The 13,238-nt window shown below is 38.0% G+C and overlaps 2 protein-coding genes across 3 annotated transcripts; one reads left to right on the forward strand and one right to left on the reverse strand.

The window, feature by feature from the left end:
- The first annotated feature begins 3,101 nt into the window (after nucleotides 1–3,101).
- Nucleotides 3,102–8,409, forward strand: LOC136268631 (fibroblast growth factor receptor homolog 1-like). 2 transcript variants are annotated; one of them, XM_066064020.1, is made up of 13 exons: nucleotides 3,102–3,259; nucleotides 3,318–3,483; nucleotides 3,806–4,150; nucleotides 4,847–5,293; nucleotides 5,395–6,075; nucleotides 6,124–6,219; nucleotides 6,279–6,395; nucleotides 7,031–7,527; nucleotides 7,585–7,707; nucleotides 7,767–7,837; nucleotides 7,897–7,937; nucleotides 7,991–8,099; nucleotides 8,149–8,409. In XM_066064020.1, the coding sequence occupies exons 1-13, from the start codon at nucleotides 3,242–3,244 to the stop codon at nucleotides 8,252–8,254; spliced, it is 2,817 nt and encodes a 938-aa protein (XP_065920092.1). In that variant the 5' UTR covers nucleotides 3,102–3,241; the 3' UTR covers nucleotides 8,255–8,409. The 2 variants fall into 2 exon arrangements, with proteins under 2 accessions (XP_065920092.1, XP_065920091.1); XM_066064019.1 differs by having other exon boundaries at nucleotides 3,146–3,483.
- A 3,055-nt stretch (nucleotides 8,410–11,464) lies between these two features.
- On the reverse strand, nucleotides 11,465–13,222 carry LOC136237215 (uncharacterized). Its single transcript, XM_066027535.1, has one exon. It carries the CDS (start codon nucleotides 13,181–13,183, stop codon nucleotides 11,714–11,716), a length of 1,470 nt encoding a protein of 489 aa, XP_065883607.1. The 5' UTR covers nucleotides 13,184–13,222; the 3' UTR covers nucleotides 11,465–11,713.
- Between the last annotated feature and the right edge of the window lie 16 nt (nucleotides 13,223–13,238).

Raw genomic sequence — 13,238 nt, forward strand, 5'->3', positions numbered from 1 at the left:
TGGCTGTAGTAGATACCTTATAGTATAGCCTTAATTTTGGCCCAATATATTGTTATGAGGTTGCATACAAAGTGTGCAGCAATTTAATCAGTACACACTACACAAAGTGTTGGACGAAGCTCACAATGTTATTTGGAGCATTGTCACATGCAAGTCAGCTAGTGCATGTATTGTATTATTGGAAAAGTTCCTCTACTAACTTCAGTTTTTTGTCTCAGTTTTCAGTTTCCATGCAGGCTTTCCACTATGTTGCTTCCAATCACACAGCTACTTTGCAGGTAGCTACAGCAACCAGTCAAAGGCAAGATGGTGCCAACAGTTATATCAGTTGAGCTAAATTGACTGAATTCTATATACTGGAAGCAGACACAGAGGAGAAAGTTACCATTAGCTATATTCAGTACTCTAGATTGTGTTCAAGTTTCCAACTTATCCTCAAACCTTTCTGGATAAGAATATCCAGCTAGTATATAGTGTACTGCATAGTATTATTATTATAAGATTTCAATTACAATAACTCTATGACCTCCAGAGTTGCACACCCTGCTGTACTTTTCATTGAACTGCTCACACAACAGGTAGGCAGACTGCACAATTCAATATAAGTTGGGTAGCTCCCATGTAATGGACTAGCTAATTAGTTTAGTTACACTGATGAGTACAACTTAATTGGGTAGCTGTGGTTCACACCTGTCCACCATAAATCAGTGCCATGCATCTTATGTAAGTAGCAACAAGTATAGTGTGGGGTACATGCCATTATGTTTAGGAGCAAATGCATGTAGCTACTGTATACTGTAACAAAAGTACGAGGCAAAAACTTGTCTGACCAAACCACACCAAAATTGGTCAATCAAACAACTAAAAAAATAATTTTCAGTGTATTTCCATTAGGCCCATAGCAAGTCTGTGAGCACCAGCTGCTGGCATTTATGCATGTATTACTGAATACTCAGGTGTATTTCATTGAATTCCTGAAAGTAATAAACTTCCGAGTCAATCATCAGTAGTTATCAGTCCACAATTGTAAAACTCATGGTATGTACTAGCTGTTTGGATTCAGCCTAGCTAACCAGATCAAGGGTTAATCAGCATGGCAGCGAGGGGAGGGAAGGAGGCATATGCATAGTTATTAATTATTCCCAGTTGTTAGCTACCTTCCCAAGAGATAATCTGTACTGAGGACTCGATATTCACACAACCTCTTAAACTATAACCAAGAATTGGCATACTGTACTACCAGACTTGATAATATGACATGATAATTGAATCAGACAGTGTAGCTATAGAACTATTTTAAACAAAAATTAGCAATTATTCATTTTTGGGCAGATGGCCATCTGATCCATAACACCACGGCCACTATATATATATTTATGACACTGACTAGCTACTGCAATTCTGTAATACCGGAATAGACGAATAGTCTTGATGCAAGTGCATTGTTGGGTGATAAATACGTAGCTATAATATGAGTTACATCCAACTTCAGTTGGTTACATCAGTGCTATATATACCCCTGGAGGGTACTGATGATTGATGTTAAATAGTGATAAAGGTCCTACAGACCTTCAGCACTTGTTCTGTAAAGCATTATTAAATACTAAACTATAGTGTCCACTGGTTCTACTTGGGGTACTTAGAGATAATGAATTACTCTCTAGAATTCCTATGGATATAATTACATGAAAATAACAAGGATAACACATCCTGACCATGCACCTGGTAGACTCCTGTAAGCATTCGAGCGTAAATCGGATGGCTGTAGGTTCGAGGCCACCTAGGTCCAGTCATGGATTTTTCTCCTTTCTCCAACTTTTCAAACACACCTTAAGTAGCTAAAGTCTTTGAGCAGGCTGTAGGACCAGGTGTCCTACAGACCCTCACAGGCCTGCCAACCTGGAAAGTAAAAAAATCTCGAGATTTCTGTACCTTTATTGTAGTATTGCAGTGTGTAGTAAAAAAAAACTGGTAGATGCTATGCTGAGACCAAAAAAAAAAAAAAGGTCTCGACTTTTTAACTAGGCGCACGCCCACAGCCGGGCTGTGGGCGTGCGCCTGGTTTACTGAAATTGTTTTCGTAAAAGTGTGTGTGTGTACCTATCCATCTACCTATCTACCTATGTTTGTCCGTACGCACCCACGTGAGCAAAATCGTTTAATAACGGTAAAAGTAGCTTTTACGTAAGAAGTAGAAGTCTGTATTAAACTTTTGCACAGGTGAACTTTGCTCTGAGGTGGTTTCTTTTCGGCGGACTGAAATACGGGTGTGGTGACTTTCCTCAGACTACCTTCCCCTTGAGGTTTTCAGGCATTGAGCAACTGAAAAACAACGGTGCAGGCCTCGTACACTGCCAGGAATAGCCTATCGCTTCAAGTTGAAAGGGGGCGTATCCCTTACGTACGCGAATGAAAATGAAGAGCAGCTTTGAGGCTTTGTCGAGAGAATTTGTGGGAAAAAACACGTTAGTCACACTATAAAACAGTTTAGAAGATAGTTTTGTGCGTAATATGTTGGTAAAAGCGGCTTATTTAACAAACGCTTCCTTAGCAGTGCATAGCAACGTAATTGAACGAATTACGAATATTTCATGAATTACGAAATACGAGAAATACCTAATTATATTATTGCACAACCCAAACTACCCTATTGTAAAGTAGTAATACATAGTTGGTTAATTCATAGTAGTATATACTGTCTATAGTTATTCCAGATGAGTTAGCTAGCTGCATGGCGCCTGGTTTTTAGAAGTAGCACAACATCAACTTGTTAAACTTGAAATCCGTGACATTTGCGCTACAAACCGTGAGATTCTAGCAACGAAGGTTAGTGAAACCGTGATACTCACGGTAAACCCGTGAGAGTTGGCAGGCCTGCCTTCAGCAAGAAGAACGGCCATGCCGAATATAGGAGTTTAAAATCAAATTCAAATTCAATTCAATTCAGCACTTGTGCTGTAAAGCATTATTAAATAAATAAAATAGTCAGTCTCGCCGGGCATGGCCCGACCGCTATTTTATCTACAGAAGGCGGCTCCGCTAAACCATGCAAGAACCAACCATATGCTGGCGTCTGGCATCACAGCAAATACTGTTGTTACAATTGTAGAATTGTAAACAGGACAAGTGGAATCCCTAGCTACAAAAAGCTCACGTGATGAGTGCAAAGTCTCTGTCACGAAATTACGAGGCTTCCTCCCCTACTACCATAAAACTAACTGATTTAGCTACTCGACAATGAATGAAAGGCCTTAAAATAGTACAGTACAACAATGACAACTAAACAGTGGGTCGTTATCAAGTGTTTCTTATTACAGACAATTTTTGGGATCGTCACTGCAGTAGGAGAGCCGAGTTTCACAGCTTCTCATCACGAAATACAAGCAGATATTTTTGCTACAATTTGTTCGTTTGCTTTGTGCAGTTCAGAGGATTATTATTCTGTGTTCAGAGAGAGGGATGGATCACCTGCAAATGCTACAAGTACGTTAATAGTCATAGCTAGCTACGTTTAGACAGCTAACATTATAGCTATAGCTCGTATAGTGCTACGTAATAATAGTACGTTGCCTTTATTCATTAATGACTTTGTAAGCACTATATTATATAGCTAGCTACATTAGTAACAGAGTGCACATAACTGTAGTTTGAGATATCTATAGCTGCATACAAATGTATGGGCTGCCGATAGCTCATAGCTAAACCACTGATGAACCTCTGCATGCTTGTTGCATATATTACATTGATTCAGTATTGCTAGGATTTCCATAAGACTGTGTACTATGTGTTTCTGTTTGCATATCAGCTCAACTGATACCGAATATCAACTTGGAAGAGGCACATGATATCGAGTGTGACACACATTGTCCACTAAATGACAACACCAGTGTCCTTTGGTGTATTCACCTGCTGACTATCAAATATGAAGTGCGCCTGTGTCTGAATGAGACTGATCAATTCTTGTCCTCAGCTGCTAGTGTGATACGATTTAATAACCGACTTGATATTGACTTGGGATACTACTTCTCAGTGAGCAACACAACACTTCATGTTGAACAGGTCTCTATCTTACTGAAACATGCTTATGCTGGGTGTATGGTGAATTCTGGATCATGTGAGAGTGCAGCATATTACAGCATTGGTGTAGGAAGTAAGTTCTGCTGGGGTGCATATGCACTTGCATCAGTTACATGTACCACACACACACACACACACACACACACACACACACACACACACACACACACACACACACACACACACACACACACACACACACACACACACACACACACACACACACACACACACACACGCATGCACGCACGCACGTACGCACGCACACACACACATGCACACACACATATCCACGAGTCCATGTGTAGTTTGCACATGCTACACTACATACATTCATGTGTGTACTGATACATACGACCACAGTGACACACTAAACACACATTGGCATATATACATACAACATATTACATGTATATACTAGCTACAGCATGTCATATAATATATCAGACATATGGCATTATATTCCTTGTGTGTATAGGTACATCCGCTTAGATAACTGTGGTTTCATGTTTATAAAACAAAGTTAGTGTCAATTAAGCTCTACATGTTCATATACATGACATAAGCTTAACTTTAGAAGTGATGTTGGGTGTAAACCTACCTAGCCTATAATGAACACTCCTCAGTGTTGTAGCTATAAAATCTTATATGAGTTTGTTGTACTTATAAGGAATAGTTGTCAAACATTATTATGTTGTGTGGACTCCCTGGTGAGATGACAGTCACATTTCAATGCTATTAATGTACCCATCCCTTTCTTTGTACACAGATTCTGCAGGATCAGAAACACACCTCACTTCAATCTCAGAATTTCCAATAGCTGGTGGAGACCTGACTTTGTTCCTTGGGGATAGTGTAAACCTTACATGCTCTGGTGTTATAGCTAGAGGGCTAACACAATTGTTCTGGTTCTATGACAGCGGTGCTGCTGTGTGTCCAGTAAGAGAGAATCCTTTTTGTGTCTCTTATAATATCACCTCATGTCAAACATCGGGACCTGTCCTGCGTAATTGTCCAATTGATGTGAGGGGTGGCAGACGCTGCAAACCTTCCAGAGTACACTCCTACAACTACAACACTGTAGAAAATTGCATATATGGTTTTCTGAAATCTACAGCCATGATGAGAATTGATAACGTGACATGGTCAGATGGAGGTGCATACACATGCCGGCCCACTACAGGAAATGTAATGAGGACCATGAATGTGACTATAGGTTAGTACTTTTAGCCTATAGCTTCTAATTGTTAACCTTCTAGTCTTTGTACAGTGCTATAAAAGTACGATAATTGTGGTTTTCTTCTTCTCTTTTTCCAGAAATGAAACCAATTTTTATTAGTTTTCCCACCAACATTAGTCAAGTTATTAATGAAGGAAGTAGTAACATGTACAATTGTACTGTGACCAGTAGCAATCGTACTACAGTACAGTGGCTGTTCAAAGGTGTGGCTGTTCCAGAGTGCGATGATAATAATACAATGTTTCAAAACATTTGTGATGTTACAAACCAAAAAATGATATGCACCACCAGAAATATATCAATGGCAGAAAATTTTATATTAGTATCTTCTCTAAACTTGCACATCTGTAACATGACTGTCAAAAGTTCTGGCGAGTACACCTGTGTAGTACAAGGAATAGATAACAGAGTTATATACCAGAACAAGCTGACTGTAAAACAGACCATTGAAGTTTCTGTGAAGCCGACTTTGGGTGACATAGACAACCGTGATGGTGCTAGTGATGTAGACAACCATGATGGTGCCAGTGACGTAGTTGTTTGGATAGTTAGTGCTACTGCTATTCTCATATTTGTCACGAGCATTTTCATGATTGGAGTAGTAACTAAACTGTTGTGTTATATGAAGAAACATCAAACTGTGAGTATGCAGATAAACACAAATCATTATGATATTGAATTAGCTGTACCGACAACAATTAAGAAAGATGATGAATGGGAATTTCCCAGAGAAAATCTAAAGTTACTGCAGAAACTAGGTAAGAGCATGTTGATAATATAACATGTGTAATGACATAATTGAATAGATGTTGGTAATTTTGGTCAAGTGTTGAAAGCAAAGGCTGAGGGAATAGTCCCAGATTCTCCACACATTAACATTGTTGCTGTCAAACAAAGCAAAGGTACACTCCTTGATAATTAACTGAGACCTAATTTAATTTCTATAAACATGCTATTGTAGATGCTGTAGAATCAGGTGATACATTCTGCTCCAACTTGTGGCATGAGTTGGAAATAATGAAGAAGATCGAAGCACATCCGAACATTTGTAACTTGCTAGCCTGTTGCACCAAGGATGGTAAGCACATATAATTTAATATTCACACCTGCTTGTGACTCACAATTGTCATACAAGTTCAAACGTAAGATCACAATAGTCCAATAGCATGCACAGCCAAATTAAATGTAGGAAGAGTACGTTGATTTAACCTCATAAGATTTCAGCCTGAGAAGACTAACATGCAATAAAGCATTGCACTGGTTGCATCAAGTCAACAGCAGCAATCAAGATTGTCCTAATGTACACGCATATGTGGGCTCTGTTTGTGTTATTCTTAAAGAAATCTTTGAACTGGTGTGTGAGCTACAATGGGTTGGGTTGTTTTGTCAATAGGAATAAGAACAAATCTCCAGTCCACAAATCAGTCTACAATTAACATAGTGACACTGTCAAACTTTTATTTATAATTCCAGCCATCCAATTTGATTAATATATAGATAGGGTTTGAATGGTCTATACTGACAGTGCAAATGTTGCATTGTAATTATAGCAGCCATAGGCTGTATATACATATCTATTGGGAAATCAGGTACACTATAATATGAATTTGTAAACAATCGGCTTCAGTTTATTAAATTCTTTACTTACTGGTCCACAACCATGTGCAGACACATAATTGTGCTACAACTACATTGTATTTGCTTCTCCTGTAGGTGGTCCATTGTGTATTGTAGTGGAATATGCAATGTATGGTAAACTAAAGGATTGCTTGTTAGAATGCAAAAGAGTCGTAACTCACAGTAGCCACCTACCTATCCACATTGCAAACACCACGGAGCCTGCGCTACACAGCAGAAAGAGACTCTTAAGAACTGTACAAGTACAATTCTCATCAACCAGCTCTGGATATGGAAGTATGATTGGTAAATACTCAACTGAGAGTCAGGGTAGTATAGGTAGTACCAGCCACTCCCAAGAGTCACAAGATAATTTGTACTCTAGTTCAGTAGAAACTATGGCAACCGATGGAGTGTTTGAAATTACATCAGATTATAGAAATGTATGTAGTGATGAAACAGAAGACAAGTTTCAACCTAATACAGAGTTTACTTGTGAATATATTAATTCTCCTGGACTAATTTATGAAGAAGATGTGATTAATTTTGCTTTACAGATTGCTAGTGGAATGGAACATCTCGAAAAACTTAAGGTATAAAACAGTTGACATATTATTATTACATGTAGTTCTAAATTTTGTCTCATTTAGATTGTGCACAGAGATGTGGCAGCGCGTAACATTCTAATAGCTGAAGATTTTTGTCTCAAAATTTGTGATTTTGGAATGGCCAAAGATGTACAGGAAAGTGAATGCTACAGGAAACTGGATGAGGTAAACAAATCGATACACACTCAACTTTAACAAAAATGCTATACTTAAATCTGTTGCAGGAAATCATACCAGTGAAATGGACTGCTATAGAGGCTTTAAAAGATAAAATTTTCACAAACAAAAGTGACATGTAAGTGCATACAGAGAAATTGTGCAAAGTATTTTTATGCATTGCTTACCACCATCCAGATGGTCATATGGAATTGTACTATGGGAGATATGTTCTTATGGTAAGTGTTAAGTGTATAGTGTGTACTTTACTGAACCCATTTCTTTATAATAGGACAATCACCATTTCAAGGTTTCAACATTGAGCAAGACTGGCAAAATTTCATTGAATATTTGCTACAAGGAAACTGCTTGGAGAAGCCCGCAGGATGCAGGGACTTCTTGTAAGACATATACATCCTCAGTGATCTTTTGATTACTATTGTGATGTAGGTATGACATAATGAAGGAATGCTGGAATGTCAATCCAAATAGACGACCAAATTTTAGTGAAATTGTCACTGAACTAAAATCATTCTACTGTGCAGAGCTTAAATAGCACACAACGACACACATACATGTACTCAACTTTCCTGACAATGTCACACACGGACATCTAGACTGCACTGTATTTTATTAGGCAGTGAACTGAATCATAATTATGTATGTATGTATGGATGTATGCTGTTACCATAACAAGTGTTTATACTGCTAAGAGAGAACCGTGAGCGTACCCATTTTATGTGTTTGTTGCATATGTGCATGTGTGTTTTAGAATCTGAAAGGCTGAAATTATTCTGTTGTGACTATTACAATTAGAATCCACATGGTTGTTATAATCTGGGCAGCCTGGAAATGTTATCTGAGCCATGCAGAAACACCATTTGATGTGGCCAGCACATTTAGTGTACCAATTACAACAATACTTTATATTGTTTGCACACATACAAAATTAGATAATTACCTTTGATTAAAATTTTGGCTTGAAAGGAATTTGTTTTGCTACAATGTAGACAACATGTTACCTTTCTGGTGTATGTGCATGTGAGGTGATTGAATGTGGCATGCCCAGAGAAACATGTAGCTGCGAGTAAGTTAGCTGAGACGTATGTATACTTTTAATGTGCACTGCACACACACGCACACACAAAAGCAAAACCTTTGACTACCATACAGCACGGTCACACCTACCAGTGAACCAGCAATGGGACATGTACAACTGTGCACTACTCTCTCTCAGTACTGTAGTACTATGCAGGCAGATCTTGTCACACATACATGCATGCACACACACCGGCACATATACATACCCAAAATATAATGGGATACCTCTCAATAAGGATCACTATACATCTGGTGATTGTGATCTCGTTGTTGGTATCAACACTACACCATAACTATTATATAATAATAAATAATAGATGTATTGACAGTATTGTTTTGTCTATTGTAGCATGGATTCTGTTAAGGGTGGTCTCATCTGGATCACCATATAAGTACATGCATCCTCACCTCTAGATAATATCATGCTACTAATTAAACTGCAAAATGAGCGCATTGTCACAGCCTAGTAAAATACAGACCCTTGCCACACTGGAACCAAGCTTATTGATTATTATAAGTATCCAGTGATGCTTGATAAACTCCAAGGGAATAGATCTTTAATGTACCAGACTAATGGTTTACATGGTATATTCTTCATGTACACTATATAACTGTTCAGATTTTGCAGCCAAAAATACTACTTATTAAAGAAGCCATGCATGAGCTGAAGTAAACCTTCAGCTGTGTTTAGGACGACATGACCAGGCTGGAATGAAAGAGCAGCTAACTGACTGTACACTACATGTATATTCTGTACTGTAAAGCATTTTATACTGACTGTAGTACCCCATGAAAGCTTAAATAATCTGGCATACAAGTAAATCAATGTCAGGCCACCGATAGAAGAGAAGGCTGTACTAGTGGTGTAACTTATTACATCATAATGCATTCTCTATCTTTGTGTCTGCAACAGTAAGTGGGTCATATGCAATAATATAGTAGATTAGCTATGCAGCTCATGTTGACACTCTAACACAACACACGGCAGAAATGGCCAAATAGCCATGATACAAGTAGGTATTTATTATAGACGCCCTACTGAGCTTTAGAAGCCTCAAGCCTGTAAGAGGTGCCACCCATAGCCGGACACCTAACAAACAAAGTGCATGCATGCATGGGACAGTGAAATCATAAGCAGTGGAAGAAAAGGTCAACCTAAGCATAACTCCACAGCTGGGCTACATGCATTCTAGCAAGTAGCATAATTATACAGTGGATTTACAACTAGCAGAGAAATTCAAACATATAGGTACAAATTTTGTAAATGCTATGGTGAACAGCATATGCTCAAACAGTGGCTTATAAACTATTTGTTTTACAACTAGCCCTAACCTGAGACCAGGCGGGGGGGAGTTGTTACACATGGTCCAAGCTAAATACTGAATTTTGCTTTTGTGTATGAAGTATGTATAGAGCTCTACATTGTCATGATTATCCAAATAGTTAAAGTGAGGGTTTGTGTTGCATAGTGCAAGACTGAAATTATTTCTAACTAACTATATACAGGGGGGCCTGGGAACATACTCCCCTAGGAAATTTTGAAACACAGTTGTGGACAAGATTGAATCTGGAAGCAATTTGAGAGAAATGACTTGAGTAATTTAAAGAAATAGCAAGCTGAAAAGATGAAATTAAAAACAACTGAGAACAAGTGAACTATGTATGTATGCGTACAAGCCAATTTTTAGAGTAAACTGTCATTTTATATATTTTAAGGAAATTTTATTACAGTAAAAAAGAAAATTAAAGTCATAATTATAAGTTAGATTGTAAGACAATTTTTAATCAAAAAGTGGACCACAAAATGGAAAATTTAAAAAATGACTATTTCAATATTTGAATCTTGAGGTACTTTTGCTGTAGTAAACTAAGAGAGGTAACATATTTCCTGTGGTATTTTAGCCTGACTTTACAACTAGCTAGCTCAATCACCATTTACAACTAACTAAAAGTCATTTAATATTAAAAAAAAAAAAAAAACTAGCCCCTCAAAATAGTGTATAATTGATGCTTCATCCCACAACATGGTTATAAAGCCAACGTGAGACACTCATGTACATTGACACACATATATACAGTAATCTGATATGAGTGCAACACTGCATGTAATCTATAAGCAGTGTACATTAATTTTTCTCTATCATAATATTAAGACAGAATTTATACTTGAACACATCTGGTACTACCCGTTGCATGCACCAGATTTGTGCCAGTATGTATAATATGTTGTATAACAGTTATATTATTGTGATGAATATTTAAACTGCCATAAACTACTTTTTGTACACCAAGCCAAACTATCAGATGATGTAGTTGCAAACACATTTTCAACCAATTTAGCACAGTGCTGCAACTTTAACATTTTCACAGCTTTGTATTGTACAACTACAATTTGTAGTTGTAGCAGATTATGAACAGATCACTGGTTGGACCCATGTGACATTACTTTTAGGAAGCGTTCTACCTGGGACCCTACTTGACATTCAGGATCTATTTGACATGGTCTTACTAATGAGGTCATGAAACATACCTTAGGTTCGGGGCCTTGCCATGATGAGGCATGGATCTTACTTACAGACTACAAAGTAGTTTTTCACTGATGAACAGGAAGTAAATGTGCAGTTCTCTGCAGCGAGAGAGGCACCATAAACTACAATGATTATTGATTTTTGTTTGGAAAATAAACTTCAATTTCATACATTATATGATTTTAGATAACTATTATAGAAAACTGAAAAAAATTAATACAGCAAATTCTAGGAATGTCTGTTTAAAAATATTTTGAAAACTTATAAATCATATTCACAAATTACATGCACAATGAATTCTTTTAATTTAGATATCTATTATAAAAATCAGAAAAACTATTATACAGCAAACTTTAAGAATATCTGTTTAGAATTTTATTTACAAGTTACACACTTTTCTTAACAGGGAGGGGAAGCTTAAATGGTGGCAGATTGGGATGAGCCTTAAACACGTTTGGTGGAAAGAATCCACCGTTGGGTCCAACAAGACAACGTTTACAAGCCAGATCAAACAACAAGGGATTATAACTGTATAACTCGTCCAATACTTCTTTTTGTTCTGCAGTGATCAGTCGATAACTTAGTAACCGAGAAGTTAATACTACAATGTTAATGGCCGGGACAGGATAATCAGACCCGTATACTAGTCGTGAATGGATGTCCCTAGCTTCTAGCAGCTCAGGAAGGTACTGAATCCGACGGAAGCTACATATAGCTGATATATCTGCAAACAACAAGTTTTCATACTTTTCCTCTCTCATGAGACGTAGCAATAGTGAAAAATTGGAGGTCTCCTTACTGCCGGGATTGTCCAAATCCTTTCCAGTACCTTCTGTGGCACAATGAGCAGCAATTATCTTTACTCCACAGTCCAGTGGTTTACGGAGCTTCAGGGGATTTCCCAAGGTGTTGTCCAGAAAAGCAGCATTGACAGCATGTTCATCTCCAACATGCACAAGTATGGTCATATCTAACTCACATACCTTCTTATAAAAGCGAATACATTTTTCGTCAGCAGGATCAATACCCATGGAATTTGGCAGCCATTTAATAACTGTACACCCAGCTAAAGCACACCTCTCTAATTCTTCTAAAGCATCAGACCTATACGGATTCACAGAGCAAAATGGATAAAAACAATCTGGCATATCGTGAGCAAGTGTAAGTGCATAATCATTCGGGACATACAAGGTTGTTTTATTTATATCTGCCTTCCCATCTCTAGAGTAGAACTTATCAAAAGGCAGCAGACAACATTTGGGATTCAGGAATCCTTTGCCTATAGGTTTCAATACATTTGCTGGAATGTAATGTTTTACAAGTCGGATCAATCGTGAAGTGTACAAAATATCTCCTCCATCCATTTGCGGTACTTGTGCTGCAGCCATAAACACTAAAGTCTTCAGTCTCCTAATGGGAAACCACCAAGATTTAGTTGATGGATGGAGGTAACAATCTGAACCAGAGTCACCATGTCCTACTAGGTGAACATGATAGTCTACCACATCAGAGGGGTCCACATCTTTGAAAATGTCTCGCAGGAGAGATTGGGCGTTGGCAGACAATCTACAAGACGATTCACCTTCTTTACACTCCAGCATGTGCTCTGGTTCATTCGTAAACCCTCCACCTAACTTTCTCCCAATGTAACCCAGTATGCCACTCCGCGGGGTCGGCGGGCCAGACAAATACTCAACACTGCTAGTTGAAATAAAAGTTCTCTCTCTATGACACATCACTACTTTACCATCAGAAGTTATTGTGGTAGAAGACTCTTCTTCTTCAGTATAAGTCCAAGTAGAGGCGGTGCTCTCTTCCACCGAAGTATCCTTACCGAGTACAGGCTGTAAAGCCATTACTCCAATTAACACACACGAATATCACGTGCTAATTGAAATATTCTAGTTACAA

The sequence above is a fragment of the Dysidea avara genome, chromosome 10 (genome assembly GCF_963678975.1).
Source record: "Dysidea avara chromosome 10, odDysAvar1.4, whole genome shotgun sequence".
In the NCBI taxonomy this organism is placed as follows: domain Eukaryota; kingdom Metazoa; phylum Porifera; class Demospongiae; order Dictyoceratida; family Dysideidae; genus Dysidea; species Dysidea avara.